At 46.4% G+C, this 18,080-nt stretch overlaps 2 protein-coding genes and 1 pseudogene across 2 annotated transcripts; 2 read left to right on the forward strand and 1 right to left on the reverse strand.

Annotated features, from left to right (window-relative positions):
• The first annotated feature begins 104 nt into the window (after nt 1–104).
• On the forward strand, nt 105–2,432 carry LOC120651961. Its single transcript, XM_039929609.1, has 3 exons — nt 105–707; nt 803–925; nt 1,332–2,432. The coding sequence occupies exons 1-3, from the start codon at nt 386–388 to the stop codon at nt 2,078–2,080; spliced, it is 1,194 nt and encodes a 397-aa protein (XP_039785543.1). The 5' UTR covers nt 105–385; the 3' UTR covers nt 2,081–2,432.
• An 898-nt stretch (nt 2,433–3,330) lies between these two features.
• On the reverse strand, nt 3,331–7,007 carry LOC120648078 (F-box protein At5g07610-like). The gene is made up of 4 exons (XM_039924843.1): nt 6,985–7,007; nt 5,998–6,611; nt 4,583–4,654; nt 3,331–3,565 (listed from the first exon to the last, which is right to left on the reverse strand). Exons 1-4 carry the CDS (start codon nt 7,005–7,007, stop codon nt 3,498–3,500), a joined length of 777 nt encoding a protein of 258 aa, XP_039780777.1. The 3' UTR covers nt 3,331–3,497.
• A 6,669-nt stretch (nt 7,008–13,676) lies between these two features.
• On the forward strand, nt 13,677–17,333 carry LOC120648079 (annotated as a pseudogene).
• Nucleotides 17,334–18,080: the final 747 nt, after the last annotated feature.

An 18,080-nucleotide genomic window follows, 5' to 3' on the forward strand; every position in this document is an offset into this window, starting at 1 on the left:
AAGTGAACAACTTAGCATAATGGTAAAATTACCATACTACCCCTATAAAGGAGATCTGTCTCCACAAGTTCTGTTAGAACATAATTACACAAAAATACAAAGTCTGACACACAAAACACATGTGTGCATGCAAGGAAACAGAGCACCACAACACGTGGCCAAAAATAAACAGAGAACAAGGTTACAGAAACTTCTAGGACGCGCCATTGCGCATGGTAATCCAAAATTCAAATGAGGAAGTTGGGCGCCAATGCCCAATTAGAAAATGGCTTGAGCGCCCCACTATAAAAGGCTCCTCCTGCTCCTGATGAACCCAAAGCAAAGCCATCCACACGCTTCAAATATGCCAATCTCCTTAGCATGGTGAAGAGTTCCATCCTCAACCATGGCATTAGATCTAAATACAGTACCTGGCGAAGAAAGTGAACAGCCCTTAATAGCCCGTAGAACCATGGCCATAGATCCAAATGAAGTACCAGGCGAGGGAAGCAAAGAGCCCTTACCAGACCTAAATCAAGAGCCTGATGATGATGCTGGAGATGAAGTCCATTACCTGCAGGAAGATCAATTTCATCTCATCAAAGAAGCACAAGTGCATCCACTCAAAGGTCAGTCCCACTATCTCCACAAAGAGCAACACGGTGGTGTGCATGCCATAGATCTCAATATTCCTGCTTGTGAGGGGCAAGAAGACGAATGTCATGATGGTAATGTTTATCTTACTTCCATTAGTACACAAAGTAATTTGTACTATGTAAGCACAACTTTCAGCGAATAAAACTATATGCCCCACCTATTGCAGTTCTTCTTGTTGACGAACAGCATGAACAAGATGGAGATTTCAACTTTGACGTTGCACATGAACAAGATTTTGACCTCAACTTAGAAGCTGCTGATCACCGAAATGATCTGCAACAAATGATCAGTAAGGGTCAATGCAACTTGGATTTTTTTTCTTACTATTTCAATGAGCATATCGACTCACTAGGTTGACATACTCTTTGTGTACTGCATGATTAATCATTTGGCTACTACTTGCTGCCAAGGTGAACTCAATTTGAATAAATGAGAAAGACAAGGCATGCTGAGTGGATAATCAACAATAATATGTTACTGGTAAACCTAGCACATATAATAGAAACCAAAATGGGATCATAGTAAGCATATGTCATCTAATCTAGATTCTAGCCAACCTATAAGTATAGGCAGCGAACCAGAAATGATGAACAAGCCATTTAAGCTACTTATCAGGACCAAATATCTCTGCATGATTTTGTTTTGAAAAATCTAAACAACATTGTGGTACTGCTAGCTCACACTTCTTTTTGCAGACATGATCGAGGACGTGAACGACTATGGTGTGTACGCTGATGCTATGAACATAGACTTCGATGAAGAAATGGAGGACTCAAATGTCGAAGAAGATGAACATAGGTGCAGAAATTTGACGGACACTGAAAGGCAACAGATATACGAAGCATTGCTTGAGAGAAGTAATCGTGGAAAATTAAAAAAGAACAGCACGAATATAGTAGCGCAGCTGTTCCAGGTCAGCAGGTATCAAGTTCGTGCTGTTTGGCGAAGAGTTAAGCAGTGCCGTGCACAAGGCAGACAAGTAGATGTTAGATCCCGGAGGAAGAATTGTGGCCGCGAAAGGATACAAACCGATCTATTAGATGTCCTTAGAGTTCCCTTGCATAGGAGGAGGACTATACGATCACTAGCTAATGCTATTGGTGTAAAGAAAAGCACTTTGCATAGACGGTTCAAGGAAGGCCTACTACGATGCCACTCGAGCACATTAAAGCCTCTGTTGACAGAAGATAACAAGAAAGACAGGCTACGATGGTGTGTTTCCATGTTAGATCCCCAAACATTGCCAAATGAATCCAAGTTCATTGAAATGGACAACATCATCCAAATCTTTCACAAATTCATGACATTTCGGGGGTCTCTTCATCAGGCAAAGATTGCAGTTTTGTTCATTGAATCAGTGGTAGCTCCATGGCCACATGCCTATATGGAGCAGATTCTCTGGCGTGTAGTGTCTGCTTGCTGGTGTTGGCGAGGGATATCCTGAAGTCCCTTCCCTTCTTGACGCCAAGTCTTTCATGATGGTCTCAGTGACTTGGCCCACAGTCAATCGGCACTCAAGCTTGCCTGCATGCTAGGACTTCGTTCCAAAAAGATATTGCTGTAGCACCAATCTTGACTGCAAGTTCTCTCATCTTAACTTCTTTAGTACTAAGAAAAAGCCAAAGCTGAATTCCTGTGTGCGATTTTCATAACTTCAAGTGAGGGCATATCTCACTCCAGGTTTTTTGAGTAAACTAAGGTACAATTCTATGTATTCAACAAAATGGATGAAATCTGACGAAAGAAGTGCATGTTGATAACATAGCATGCACACTGACACAGAGAACAAATGGAAACAAATACAATTAGTCAAAAGCAAGAAAACTTGACTGAATATGCAACCTCTGTAAAGATAGTTACAGGAAATTCATGAATTATAGCATTTCTTGATATACAATTAAAGCATAAACACAAACTAAGGGCCAGAAAAACAGGTGAGGGTTACACAAGCTGCAGCTACATTGTTAAATTTGGGAACAATTGGCTGTATGCATCCATGTCACTTGAGGGTAACTATTGTTGGCCTCCACACTGCAAATTATGCTTCTAGTGAATCCTTGAGAAATGGAACATATGGAAGATAGGGAAGAAATGGGCGGTTATACAGATGCTCTTTGAGATTGGTAACACAAACTTTACCACGATCCATGTCATATGATATCAGCAAATCCTTGCACCTACAAACAAAGAAAACCAAATTGCTTTCTGGATGAATCGCAATCAAAGCGTAGTCCCTCTCAAACATTAGATTCTTCTCCCCAAAATATCCATTGCTAATGTTGTACCTAAATATCCATTCACCACTGTCATGGTCCTCAAGAATCCATACTGACAATTTTGAGGTATCAGCAGACCTCATATTTATGTAATACAATCGCCCTTGAGACTGACCAATAAATGCGAGAGGACCTCTACAAAAGCAAGAGACAGTCATAGGTTCCAGCAAAGGAATGGTCCTCCATTTCTCCCCCTTTGTGTCCACTGCCAATATCTTTAAATCATAGGTCAGCAGATGCAACATTCCATTGAGAAAAACTGTGAGGAACTAGGCCAAATTGATCCCGCCTAATCGAGTCATCGTCCATTGATCAACTTGATTAGAGGGAACCAACCCCGGTAGTCCTTGGAATGTGTCATGAGCACCGCCCAGGATTTAAACACACTCCACGAGCACAATAGTAACACCATTACATAGGTACGTCCAACACACGAGGTTATATTACAAAGCGGTTCAAAGTTTAATACAATAAGTCTTCAGAGTTTTTACAGCGGAAAGTTCTACTACTAGCACTCCATACATATCGCAAAATAAGAAGGTAACACTATATACCGATAGTGCCCTTCACATAGCCACCAACCATCTACTCCTCACCCGCACCTCCGTCCGCGGGGTAGAAGTAACCGAACACGGCCTCCGACGGCGCATCACCTGCATCAACTTAACGGCAACACCGTGAGTACAAAGGGTACTCGCAGGGCTTATCCAATATGGGTATATAATATCCCGACCTCAAGGAGAATGCATTTGGTTAGTAGCAAGGATAGGGTACGGTATTTAACTTTTGCATAAAAGCATCTAACTTTGATCAAGTTGTAATAACCAAAAGACAGAGCATCTATGATCTCTAGAGCATGCATCAAACAATTACATAAGTATTCATAAATCATAAGGTCAATCTTCCATGAACTTCCTCGGTAACTCTACGTTAAAGTCAAAGTACAAGAGCGTGCTCAATGTCCGAGAGCGTGGCTATTGCAATAGATTGAAAACCCTGCAGGGGTGTACAACTTTTCCCATACGAGAACAAGACCAACGACCATATCCACGGCCAAGGATAAGTGTTGATTCATGCCTCAACCTTTCGCACAAACACAACCGACTATGAGCGAACGGTCGAGAAGGACAAGTGCACCGGAAAACGCCGATCACACTCCATCACAACTCGCACCGAATCCGATCAAGGCAAGGTGTGACTTATGTTAGTTGGCTTACCGTACCATTATATAGTATGTGATTTGTACGGAAAGGTGCTCAAGTATCAAAGCGATTACGCATCAGTCCTTAATCAACTCAAGCAAGACTAATCATGTGAGCTCCATCCCAACATGGCCCTATCATACTTGACCAAGTCCGAATCATCTTTCATATTTGCTCAACTTTTATCCATTCTTGACTAATCATGTAAATTAATCAAACACCCTATAGCTCACGAGTGGTGGTGACCTGGCCATCTCTCGTTTTGTACCGTAGCTAAGCATGGCTAAGTATATAGTTCGTGACACCTATTCAAGCATACTCATCTAAAGATGTTATCCTAATCAAGGTTGATAATGCATCAAATAGGTTCTATGCAATCAATGATATAGATATAATAACTCATGCGCAAACAAGACACATATACTTCATTGATCCAAAATAGGGTGTAAGAAATGCTTAGGGGCCTGCCTTGAGTCTCGACGGGAGTAGAGTCTCCAACGATCTCCGGTTCAAGCTCCTCTTGCTCCGGCGTCACGGTCTCTACACGAGTGCAATGATGCATAATAAATAATATGCCATGAATGATTGACATGGTATGCAAATTGTATGAGAAGGTATGATTTAATATTGCAAAACTATGATAAAAGAGGCTAGACATATAGTACATATGTGGAATAATCATAGCTAAGTGTAAGGGTAAGGAACAACTAAATGCGGACCGTCCGGCTTGGGAGAAGCGGACCATCCGGCTCTAAACGGCGGACAATTTGGCGGACCGTCCGCTGGTCAGGTGCGGACCATGTTGGGTGAAAACATGCTCTCTGACTAAATCGCAGACCGTCCGCGTGGAATGAGCGGACCGTCCGGCTCTCAATTTGTGAAAGGCTAAGAATCGTGCAGAGTCTCTGTTGATTTTTGTCAGGAGCTGGTGGACCGTCCAGCCATGTCGGGCAGACTGTCCGCGACACGGCCGAGGCTCACCGGCGAGTTCGTCGTCGGCGATTCCGGCCACGGTTTGGGGTGGGGTTTGATCCTAGAGGTTCCTGGGAGCCTAGGGAGTTCACTTTAGTAACTAAATCTCACATGCATTAGGGTTTCCAAGATCTAGGTCAACAATGGTGATTGGGATCTAGGTGAGTTCTTGGCTTCAAATCCTAGGGCAGTGCGGATGGATCGGGGAGGGAAAACACTCACCGGTGTCGAGTGGGTCACCGGTAAGGGCTTCAAGTCGTCGGGGAAGGCTTGGAGTAGCTCAGGGTCGTCCTCCTTGCTTAGGCTTGAGGAAGAGAATGAAGTACAGGAAGAAGCTTGTTGGGGAAGCTCCTCCCCAAGGAAGAAGAGGAGATCGGGGTGGTGCAGTTCGTAGACGTCGTTCTCTGGCGTCCTCTGGTGGTGCTCTAGCGAGGTGGAGGGGCTTCAATGGTGGGGAAGATGGGGGAGCTCCTCCATGGCTTGGAGCTTGAGAGAGAAGGTGAGGGGAGTGAATGAGGGAGAGAGAGAGAGAGCTGGGAGAAGGCTCCCAGGTGATGGAGGGTCGGGCTGACGGGTGGGGTCGGGGTGAGACGTGGCGCCCAGACTCTGCGCGCGTGACACACATCGGAGATGCGCTAGCGGATTGTCTGCGAGTGAGGCGCGGACTGTCCGCGGGTAGGGTGACGTGGCAGTGAATTCGATGTGCCTGAGGTGAACCGTGGTTGGCCACGTGGCAAGGTCGCGGACCGTCCGCCGTATAGTGGCGGACTGTCCGCCACTACCAAAATAGTGGATTAGCCTAAGGTTTAATTCTCTCCTTAATTGCGAGCTAATTATGCTTAATGCTTTAAGATGCACATGATGACATGTTTAACTAGTTAATCAACATAGGGCTGTTACAAAAAAAACACCTCCTCTACTGACAAACTGAAGCTCATCGCCCCAACCATTCCCTCTGCAACTCCATGCACCTGTCTCCGATGAGTAGATATTCACATCACCGATGTATCCATAATTCTCATCCGCGTCTGTAATTTCAAACACTTGGAAGTGGGGGGAGATGGCTGGGTCAAAAACAAAATGGTACTTCAAAGCAATGCTTTCATCAACCGAGTCCGGCACGACAACCCATTTCTCTGTCGCAGGATTGCACACAACAAAATCGCTTTCATCTCTTGGGGAGACCTTCCAGCACAAGCAGAAAAGAAGGCCATTGCAGCAGATCTTTGGAACAATCGGCCTGTAGGAGGCCAAGAAGGTCAACGAGGGGTCTGAAAATGGCTCTTCGTCCCCCACGATGCCAACGAAATCGGGGATTATTCTGGCGGGGTCCTCTGGGGTCCACCTGTTATTGCTGGGGTAGAAGAAGCCGGAGAGAGTATGGGGGATCTTCTTGCGGTTCTCGGGGTTGGTGATAAGGCCGTACCAGTGCCAGGAAACGCACTTGAAGCGGCAGATCGATTTGTCCGGAAGTGTAACACCCAGGAACAGCGGACGGTCCGCAAGGGGGCGGCGGACGGTCCGCCTGAGGTGACGCCCAGATATTTACCTCCTTGTGGACCCGCCATCATATCTTCCTCCTCTCTCTACTCACTCCGTCCCGAAACGAGCAGAGCTCGACCGCTCGCCTCGACGTCGCCCCCTCCTCTCGATCTACCTCCTCTGGCCATCCTACCTCGATTCCTTGCGTGAGTACCTTCCCTAGCCCCTCCTCCACCTTCTCCGACCCCTAGCCCCACTCCTCCCTGGCCGGAATCGTCTCAACCACCGCGGGTCACCATTGGAGCCCCCTTGAAGCTTGCTCCGCTGTCGATCCGCCTCTCCAGTCGTCCTCCGCTCCAACTGACTGAGGGAACGGGTTTGTGGTGAGTTGCTTGTGCTCCCTAGCCTCTGTTCACCTTCCGTTGAGTGCCGCCGGCATCGGTGAGCGACCGCCGCCGCCGTCGCCGCGCTCGCTGCCGCCTGGTGCGCGGTGTCAAAGATAGGGGTCGCGGACGGTCCGCCTAGGGGGGCCGGACAGTCCGCAGGCCAAGATAGGATTTGTCCAGAGACGATGTTGTCTCTGGTGATTCCGTAAAATAGAACTGCGGACGGTCCGCTATTAGAGAGCGGACAATCCGCCGTAGAGCTCGAAATTTGTCCAGAGACGTTTTCGTCTCTGGTGGGTTGGCAGGGTGCATGGCGGACGGTCCGCCAAGGACTTTAGTGAGTTAACTTGCGGACGGTCCGCTGTTTGAGTGCGGACAGTCCGCCGTATAGAGTTGAGTTTTGTCCAGAGACGTTGGGGGTTCTGGTGGGACGGCGTAGTTGAACTGCGGACGGTCCACCATTTGGTTGCGGACAGTCCACTGGGCTTTACGTTTTGGGTGTAGTGAGTACATAGTTGGAGTTGCACTCAATCATTTTATATGCATTCGTGTAGCGTCCGCAGCTGAGGGCGTCGTGTTTGAGGCAATCGCGACTCCACAGGAGCAGCCGGAGCAAGCCCAGGAGGAGAGGCGTGAGAACCCGGCCCAAGGCCCGCCTGACCCAAGCACTTAGTAGCAGACGCAAGGCAAGCCCCGGTGCATGTCCCATTACTTTTAAATTTATGACACCTACTTATGTTTCTAATACTTGTGCAGTAGGTTCAGGAATTAGTTGGAACTCTAGTTGCATGATCCTTAGGTTCCCCTGAGTTATACTAGTATGTATAGGACGATAGCAGTGCTATGCTTAATGGATTCCCGATAGAAGACGAGTGCTCTCTTGTCACTCGCGAGACATAAGGTGTTAGAAGTCGAGTAATTTCCGGTTACTCGCGAGATATAAGATACACACACATTCCAGTACATGAGTTATTGTTTTTGATATGGGAATTGAGACCGGACGGGGAATGATGAGAATGTTTAGGGATGGCAGCAGGACAGGGTTTCTGGGTGCCTTAGTCCCGTCTGTGTCGTTTAAAGACCGGTCGTTGTGGCAGTGCTGATCGGGGATTGAATTGTACTAACCGCATGTCGAGAGTAGGAGGTAGTCGAAACCGGTAAGCCTAATACTGCCTTGCTTCGAAAGTACAAGACTCCATCCACCTCCTGGGGTAGTCGAGTAGTCGCAGAGAAATGGGGTTGCATGTATTATTTTTGGTGGTCTCATGTTGAGCTCGGCTGATCATATGATGGTGGGGCGGTCCTGTAGTTCGAGGCGGGGAGTGGAAGGGTTGGTGCGTGTGGTCCGACGGGGCTTATGCGTGCCGTGTCGGTTAGGTCCACCTTGCATGGTTAAATCGGATCGATTCGCCGTGTCTCGCGGTCATGAGGGCCTTGATCTCTTTGCTGCATCGTAGCAAAATGTTAGAATGAGAATTATGTATAGTATATAAAATATTGAGCACATTGGATTACTTTTGCTTGCCTCACCATGATTGCTATAGTGAGTCTATGCAAATATTAGATGAGAGTAAATTTATATGGAACCTAGAGCTAAAATAATGAAAGTAAGGGATAACTTTAGTTGTTGTTTTCTGTAAAATAACAACCAGCCAAAAGCCTTGCATGTCTAGATATGTGGGCTAAGTTATACCCACTGGTCGGGTAAGCCTTACTGAGTATTAGTATACTCAGGGTTTGTTGCCACAATTATTTCAGGGCACGCAGACGTAGACTTCTGTCCCTGCTGCATCAAGTTCATCCGCCGGGATGCAGAGGGATGGGAGGTTGTGGAGCCAGACGTTTAGTTAGGGATCTCTCTAGGGCACACTTTTGGTAGTTGTAGGCCCTTTCCTCTAGTGGGACCCAGATCTCAGCAACGCAAAGTTTGTAAATTATGTATTTATTCGAACTTGGTTTGTAAAAACTTAAGGTGGAGTCTTATGTATACTTGACGTATTTTTAAATTTGTGTCGTGCTTGTACCATCTGCGCCCACCTTCGCGTGAGACTATCGGTGTTGTTTCGAGTGGGCCGTGGGTTGAGAAAGGATCGCCAAATTAAGTCATTAAGCTAATGCGCCCGATGTGTTCAAATAACGGCCATTACGTTTAATTAGAGTTTTAATTTGACGGTTCTGTCACAGGAAGCCTCGACAGGATCTCGACGATGAGGTCGTCGGTGAGGTCCGCGGCGGCGCAGGCACTCTTCTTGGGACTACCCATCGGTGCGCAGGTCAATCTGAGAAATGGGGATAAATTCAAATCGATGAATGCAATTCAGATCAGAGAGACCAATGCAGGGATGGTGGAAAAGAAGGAAGGGTGAGCAGGAGGAAGGAGCGTACCAATCTGCCGGCGAAGGGTACCTAGAACCGTGGCGGAGTGGAAGTTGCGGCTGGTGAGAGACGGTGGCTCCGTGGCCGTGGCTTCGCGGCGTGGGTGGCGGCGGCTGCGCGGTGCGAATGGGTCGGGCAGAGTCACCATGGAAATGGACCATGGCTGAGAGCAGATGGGCTTGCAGCCCATTTCCCCGTCCACGGCGTAATTAAATCATTGCTTTTTTATTTTCGTTCTAGAGGTTATTTGGATTGGTTCTATTAGACCATTACAATTTTTATAAGTTGGAGATATACTATTATAATTCACCATATCGGAGATATGTCATCAAGATACCTCTTATTCTTCCTTGGCCCCCGCAGAGTATTCTTTCCTTGTATTTTCCGGTATAGACGTTTTACCCCTCTTTCATCCATCCCCTACCCTGTACTCGCACAGGGGTATTTTGGCCACTGTCCCCGCCTGCCGCCGCATCCCCCTTGTCGGCCGAGCCCCCGCGAGGAGCCGAGGACCCCGCATCGCCGAGCAGCCTGGAAGCCGCGCCGCCTGGAGATCGGACCGTAGGGGCTCCGCAGGTCTGCGAGCATTGCCGGTGCCCTGCGCTGGCCAGCGATGCTCTCAGACGCGCGGCGCAGTGCCGAGCCCGCGTGTGCCCGGCCTAGGCAGTAATGGCGTCCGTCGTTTGTGCTTGCGCCCAGCAGTACACTTGCATTTAGGGTTGAAAACGGTTGGGATAAATCCCGTTCCGTTCCGCACCGATTTCTCCATTTTACCCGCTCGTTTTCGCATTTTCGGACAAATTCGGATTCGGTACGGTAATACGGGATATCAAATTCGGAATCTGGACGGAAACGGTTTGACTGTTTTCCCGATCGTTTTCGGATTTCCCGTATTTGTTCGGGATATCCCGCTTTTACCAATTCGGGACATCCCGTTTTTTTGCAGTTGATGGAAACCAGCCCAAAAAAATTAGAGCACCCCATCCGATTCCATGACTGTGTTCCTTCCGCCTCCGCTAGCCTACTACAAAAAACCCGCGCTCGCCGCCCAGTCCAACTGTCCAAGGCCCCCAACCACGTCACGCCGCCGCAGGGGACGGAGCCAGGGGCACCACTGCAGGCCGAGCACCCCCACGAACTGGAGAATGGACCCACTATCTCGCTTAGCAGTGAGGGGCAGGAAGAAGACTAAGAGCTATAGGCTGTACGTTTTTTATATTGTGCTGTGCTCTGCACTTGGGGGTCTTATTTGTGTATCTGAAACTTATTTGTGACTCTGTGTGAATGCGGCCGTGACCTGTCACCTGTGGACTCTGTGAATCATGTGAGCCAAGGCGTGTCACAGTTCAACACTTATATTATGCTTAACTATTAAGACTTGTGTTATACTATTATTATATCTCTGTGTTATTAATTATTATGATTTATGATTTGTATGTGTTGTTGTGTCGGGTTGGTTGGATGGTTGGGTAATATTTCTTCATTGTACGGGTCGATAGTTCCGTTTTGACTTTTCGTATTTCGATCGTTTTCGACACATTCCGTTCGAATTGGTTCGTTTTCGATATCCCGAGTGTTCGTTTTCGTGTTCGAGCTTCCCGTTTTCAATTTCGTATTCGTATTAAAATGTAAAAGTGAAAACAATAATAGAGTTATCCCGACCGATTCCGACCGTTTTCAACCCTACTTGTATTGCATGGTGCTGCCGCTGTTCATCGATGATTCGACCTGCCGAATGCAGCTGCAAGGCATGACGTCATCCAACTACTCAGGTCCGGTTTAGTTGGTGAAAAGTTGTGGGTTTGGGTATTGTAACACATTTTGTTTTTATTTGACAAATAATATCCAATCAGACTAATTAGGCTTAAAATATTTATATCGTACTTATCAGTTAGATTGTGTGATTAATTAATTTTTTCAACTGCATTTAATGCTCCATGCATATGTCCGAAGATTCAATGTGACTAGTATTTTAGAATTTTTTTTAAGAACTAAACAGGACCAGTTTGCTAATGCAAGACGTATTACTGCCACTTCTACCTCAGGCTCCCTCTCGTGCATGGTGTCGTGGCGCGGCCTCCCAGAGCCCCTGCGACGCTACCTCCAGCGGCCCGGCGGCGCGGCTTCCAGGCTGCCCGGCGGCGCGGGGTCCTCGCGGGGGCTCGGCCGGCAGGGCGCGTCGGCAGGCAGGGGGCCGGCAGCCGGTGGCAGCACGCCGGGCGGGCGGCAGCCAAAAATCCCCCGCGCGAGTACAAGGTAGGGGAGGATGGGATAGGAGTAAAAACGTCTATACGGAAAATACAAGAAAGTAATACCCTGCGGGTGGGCCCCAAAAGGGGGAAGAAGTATCCTGATGAGTGATGACATATTTTCAACTACTTGATTTCCCCGCGCGTTGCTGCGGGAATCTGAAGCTATAGTTTAGATGATGGTTTGAGGTTATTATTTTTAGGTAACATGTTTGGAGATCAATGAGAAAAGTATGAATAAGATATTCCAATGGATATATGAAGATAACAAATTAATTTATAAATGATTAATGGAGAAAATATGAATAAGATATTTTCAAAGATATATAAAATAAGATCCCCGTGCGTGCAGTCGAAGGGCGCACACGCAGCCTCCTCGTGGCCGCGCTTATCGGTGTATTGGAGAGCCTCGTCGCGTCTCGTGAACCGGCATGGGGTCGCCGTCACCGCCATGAAGCTCTCCAGCTGCCCATTGCGGAGGTCTTCAATGAGCTCGCTGCAACACCAGCACTTCCGGTTGAAGCGATGTCAGTGTTATCGCCTTCGGGCCACCGGTGAGGAGTTTATAGGCGGGCCTGAGAAAGCCGAGCAGTTCATTGAATGGAATCCGAAGAGCTACGGATTACTCCCTGCAGACTATTTTATTAGGTGCCATGAGGCTAAACACATATACCAAGAAGTGAAATATTAATATGCATATGTGATTTTATTAGATTCTGGATAGATTCAGTTACATGTGGGAGTTAATGTGCATGCATGCAAATTCTCTCCTGGGCTAATGCATGCAAAACCAAACCACCCAAAATATGCATGCGGGCATGCAAGCCACCTTAATGACAACATAAAAACTGCCTGAGAAAGTAAACAAAAGAATACGGACAGACACGCATACAAATGATTCTCACATAAACCATTTCTTTACTGAGAGATAGCGCAACGTTTCAATTAATGACTGTTAATGGGATGGAGGATGATGAATCACATCCTATGCCCAGGATTTATTTATCTACCGAAGATCAACGATTGAAACAAAAAGGATGATGTGGCTTAACGTGGTTGCAGAGAAATCAAAGTTAATGATCTTTAGTGGGGAGCTTCTTTATAGGTTTTATAGATGTGATGGATTGTATTAGCATATTTCCAACTTATAAAAGTTGTAATGGTACCGATCCAAATAACGCTTTTTTTTGCCGCACGAAATGACGGAACTGACCTTGCCCAGTTTGGTTTCCTGCACTAGAGTGTACTAGGAAATTTTGACCACTAATTACAATGTTAAACAAAATCAGTTTACAAAACCAACTCCAGAACCTCTGCGCTAGGAACCCTAAAGAATCTAATAAGACTTTTGACCGCGTGATTAGAGGATAGGTACTGTAGCATCACTGTAGCCAATCATCAATTAATTACCGTCATTAGATTTGTTGCAAAAAATTATACTCATCCCTAAAATGATTTTGCAAATACACTTCATTTAGAACTCCATGCATGCGAGATTCTTTTCTTACTTGTGTGCGCCAGGGTTTTTTTCCCAACCGGACACCCCAAACCGGAGCACTCCGGTTCCGGTTTACCGGACCGGTTTGACCGGTTACCGGTAGAAACCGGTCAAATTCAAATTTGAATTCAAAAAACTCAGTTCAACCGGTTCGTACCGGTATACCGACCGGTTAGACCGGTTTACCGGTCGGTTTGACCGGTTTACCGGCCGGTTTGATCGGTTTGAATTCAAATCCAAATTTAAAATCGCATGTGTAACCGGTTTACCGGCCGGTTTGACCGGTTTACCGGCCGGTTTGATCGGTTTACCAAGTGGGCTTTAATGGGCCGTCTCATTTTTTTCCTTTTCTTTTTTGTTTTAACTTTAAATGCCCTAAAAGTATGTTAAACGAACAAATTTTTGAGAAAATTTGACACCATTAGATTCGTCGCACCTTGAAGCATTTTTAGGATTTTTTAGGAAATTTTCATTTTTTCAAATTTAAATTTGAATTTTGAATTTGGGCCGGGCCGGTTTGGTACCGGCCCAAACCGGAGCGGTTCCACTGGTTAGGTGAACCCTGTGTGCGCTGGGAACCATAGCGTGAACCAAGGCAGTTCTCTCTCGTCTCGAAGCTGCCGGCGGCGGGCAACCAGGGCGCCGGCGTCCTGCGCTGCCCCCCACCCCCACTCCGCCCGCGAACGCAGGTGCGCCCCGCTCCTCCGCCCATTAAAATAGCAATAAGCTCGTTCCCCGTCATCCCCGGTGGTTCCTCTTCCTCCTCCCCCTTTCTCTCACCGTTGCTGCCTTGCTGGGGGAGGCGAAACTGGCTGCCGGCGTCGCCTCCTCTCGCCTGCTTCTTCCCCCTTCTCCGACCTACTAGAGACATTCCTCTGAAGCGAAGGACTCCGCCGGCCTCGAAGGTATCCTCTCCCATGCCCGCGCTTTCGCTGCCCGTGAACTTATGACAACCCCTCCCCATCCCCATGGGACATCATTCCTCTGAAGGGAAGGTCGAAGGATGCTTCCCACTCGAGGGACGAACCGACCAAGTATAGCCCGTCCCCTTTCTTCAGAACTTGAACCGATTTGCTGGAGAGCAGCCCTTGCCTGCTGAACCGAGTTGTGCGCTTGTGTGAACCGTTTGGCATCCGGTCTGATTATTACGGCAATGTGACTGTGGTGTTCAATTAACAGTAGCTCTGCAGTGCGTGCTGTTTCCGCGGCTTAGGAAATCGTTAGAACCACAACTATTAGCTAACGGTGGACATGTATTGTTCTCGCTGTTTTTATAGTGATTCATTCGGTTTATTATGTATTCACGTAACGTACATTTGTATGAGATGACCAGCAGCTGGTTACTGGCTCTAATCTGGTGCATTTTCCAGTTACGGTTTTTTTTCAGAAGGAAAACTGTTAACAATTATAAACAGAAAAATGTTTCTTTTAGACCGGCTTGAACTTGTTCAGCAGCATAACAATACTTGGTCACAATATTCCCGTGCTACTTTTACCCTTTGATGTCATTCTTGTAGGTACTTCGACTGCACTTATGGAGACCGAGAGTAAGGAGAATGAGACTGACAAGAAAGCTCCATGCCTTCGCCGCAGAGTTAGTGTTTACTTTTACTTAGTTGTGTTACTTTTGCCATATATGGGTTCAGTTTGTATGGTGCTTACCTTTTCTATTCTTCTGCATTTGCTCTTTTATTTGTTGTTGATACAGGCTGGGCTTAAATTTGCACCCAAAGCATCTTCTAACAGTGCCCCAAAGATTATCCCGAAAACGTACTGTAAATTTATCCGTGTCTTCTGTTCTCATGTTTGCTCATGTCAGAATTCCTATTCAGTCTTATACATTACATGCTGAATGAAAGTTATGGTGGACTATATAGGGAACAACATGAGGAGAGCAAGGTTGCGGCAATAGATAAAGAATTGATGCTTAAACTAAGAACCCTAAAGGTACTTATGTGTCTAGTTTTCTATTTGCTTGATTTGGCAGTGTATAATTTCTAGTTTCATGACAGAGCACTAATGCCCTCAGAAGCAGAGCCAAGGCTGAGAAACAAGGTAACCATAGTTTCAGTTCTGTGCTCATTTCCCTTAATTAAGTTAGGACTTCATCCTATAGTCTCAATGTATTTTTCCAGTGGGAAATGAGACATAGCTTGTCAATTAGAGTTCCAGTTTGCAAAATCACTTTCTAAAGTGTTCAAAACATAGGATGCTATTTGGAAAATGTGCACAACTAGTTCGTCGTTGTATACCACCATGATTCTGTATTTCATCAAATACATCACTATTGTCAGCATAATTGTGTGATCTTGTGTTATGGTCGGCAATGTATACACTCGCCGCACCAAGAGGCAATGTGGCTACTATACGCCATGGCCAACTAGTTAGTTAGAGGCTTCAGTAGTTAGGATCCCGTCAGTTCGGGTTTCGTCAGGAGATAGGATTCGGAGGAGATAGAATTAAGGTTTTGTTTAGGGAACAAGTTAGAATCAGAATCAGTTACGATTGGATGAGTAGCTGGCTATATAATGCCAAGGCCTTGGTCAATTGTAATCAAGCAAGAATTAATCGAAGCCTCTGTTTCAATTAGCCCTTGGTCCCTTTTGCTCTTGCATTTTGTTCCCTCGCCGCCACGGCAAGAGCACGCCGCCACGGCTACTGGCCGAGGCCTGCAACCACTCTCCGGTATTACCTACGCCGTGGGCCGCCCACGGCGCCTAACATCTTGATTTTTCGTTTGCATGAAACATTGACGAAATACTCTTCCATGTATCCATTGCCTGCAGAAACTCCTATCCAGGTTGCATTTGGACAAGTAAATCCGTCGGTTCCGAGAAATTTCCCTACTCCAAGAAGCTCTTCATCAGGTAGTAGCTTAAGGCCGGACACTCCATTCTTGTCATGCTTAGTTAGCTCTATCTGGTTTTCAAAAAAAAAAAGTTAGCTCTATCTGTGTCTTCACAGATCAGTTTAATGTGTTGTCACAACCCAACTCATTATTAGTACTCTCTGTTGTCTTCATTTGCTTTGTCTGCTTTAATTTCTTACTGTGCGATTATGTCACTGAAAGGATAATTATAGTTGTTCCATGTGTACTCAGATGTACCTGCTGCAAAATTACCAAAGAAGCATGATGACCCATGGGTGAGTGGTACATAAAAGACAAAAATGTGCTTTACTTTTTCTTGTGTTGTTGTTCTTGTTGGATTCATCTGATATTAGTAGTAACTCCTGCAGGATTACACCAGCACCAATTATCCTGTTACTCTGCCACTGAGAAGGCCCTACTCCGGAGATCCAGGTTCTCCTGTTTCTTCCGGGTTTTGTGGCATGAGCATGATACACACTGGTTTGCTGTTTGTCCGACTTTTTTAATTGATATTCCATCATTTATACAATAGATCTTGATGAAGATGAATTTGTTGGACAGTCGTCCAGCAAAGCCCATGATGGTGGACTAACTGCTGCTGAAGAACTTGGGCTGATGGTATGAATACTGTAGCATATTGCATGGTTCAGACACTATCCATCCTCTTCATTGCCGAGATGTGGGCTGCTGCGATACAAAAACTTTGCTGTAGTTCTTCTCTAACAGAAGTGCTCTCATACTTTATGAGGTGCTTCATGCCATAAAAAATCACATGTAATTCAACCTCAATGATTTTAGTCTTATAATCTTTGGATGGTAACAGCTGTGACATGTTGCATGATATCAAGTAGCTAATAGCTGCTGTCTTATATTGATTGCTGTCCTGGCAGGACAGGATGGATGAACCACAGCTGCTCTTCTTCTAGCTTCCTCATTCTCTTCCTTTACGAAGGCAGACTGAATTGGTTGCTGAAGCAGATACAGACACCAATGTGGATGTTAATGCAATGTCGGAGGGGGACAACAGGAAGAGGAGGCACTATCCAATCCAAGGCTGTAAACTAGAGAGCTCCCTGGAGGCCTTATGGGGAAGATACTGGTGTACAAGAGTGGTAAAGTGAAGATGAAGCTTGGCGATGTACACTTTGATGTAAGTAGTGAAAAATGTAAACTTTTGTATGCTGAATGTTCTTTCCTTTCCCCTTGCTGATGTACTCAAAATCTTCAAATGGCACAGGTTGCAGCTGGCTCTAATCTCTCATTTGCTCAAGAGGCTGTAGCGGTTGACACCAGGGAGAAGCTCTACAGCAGCCTAGGAGAGGTCGGGAAGGTTGCAATTGTCACACCTGATATCGATTGTTTGCTGGATTGTATTAAGTTGGAGTAGTTTGTGGTTGTGGGGAGATGTAAATGAGTAGATACTATAGCTGGGGAGTTTGTCTCTTGTCTTTTGCTTGGTGGAAACTCATATCTTACTCGAGACAACAAACTTGAGCTTTGTACTTAGGAGCTGACCACAAGTGGGTTACTACTGCTACCTATTTGGTTGCGATTAGCATCTATCGGCCTAGATGCGCTTCAATATCCCCCTTTTTGGTGATTGATGACAACACAAAGTAGAGATATAAAAATATGAAATTGAAAGCGATAAATAAGCATGCATTACTGAAAATAAAGCACATGTAGGGACATGTCAATACAGAGCATACATAATAACCAAATAACATGTCCATACACAAAATCCATAAAGATCCAAACATGCCACAAGCCACCAAAGCCCCCTATCTATCTCCCCCTTTGGCAACAAAGCACCAAAAAGGAAGGCGATCTAGTCCTGGGTTCGAGAAGGCGGAGTCCTCAAGCTAGGTTCGGTGGTGAACTGCGTGGCAGTGTCGTCGACATCGTCGTCCGTCCAGTCGTCGTCGGCCGAAGAGGACTTCTGCTCGACTGGAGTTGTCAGAGCAGCAGAAGTGGGCGGATCGGAAGAAGCAGCTGGCTCCGAGACGACGACCGTGGAGTCCGTCGGAGGAGCAGACGTGACGAGAGTCAAGTCTGGCAGAGCGGGACGTACAGGAGACGGACAAATCAGCTCAGGCTGTGAAGGTGACTCGAAGATGAGTGACTGAGCTAAAGG

This window comes from Panicum virgatum, chromosome 9K (genome assembly GCF_016808335.1).
Source record: "Panicum virgatum strain AP13 chromosome 9K, P.virgatum_v5, whole genome shotgun sequence".
Classification (NCBI taxonomy): domain Eukaryota; kingdom Viridiplantae; phylum Streptophyta; class Magnoliopsida; order Poales; family Poaceae; genus Panicum; species Panicum virgatum.

Coding starts and splice junctions, on each gene's coding strand:
- LOC120648078 (XM_039924843.1), bottom strand. CDS start 7,007: ATGCCGGCGGCACTCAACGGAAG. Junction 6,612..6,984: donor CCGGCGGCACTCAACGGAAG/GTGAACAGAGGC, acceptor GCGTCACCTCAG/GCGGACCGTCCGCCGCCCCC. Junction 3,566..4,582: donor TACTCCCGTCGAGACTCAAG/GCAGGCCCCTAA, acceptor AAGTTGATGCAG/GTGATGCGCCGTCGGAGGCC.
- LOC120651961 (XM_039929609.1), top strand. CDS start 386: ATGGCATTAGATCTAAATACAGTACCTGGCGAAGAAAGTGAACAGCCC. Junction 708..802: donor AGAAGACGAATGTCATGATG/GTAATGTTTATC, acceptor CACCTATTGCAG/TTCTTCTTGTTGACGAACAG. Junction 926..1,331: donor TGATCTGCAACAAATGATCA/GTAAGGGTCAAT, acceptor TTCTTTTTGCAG/ACATGATCGAGGACGTGAAC.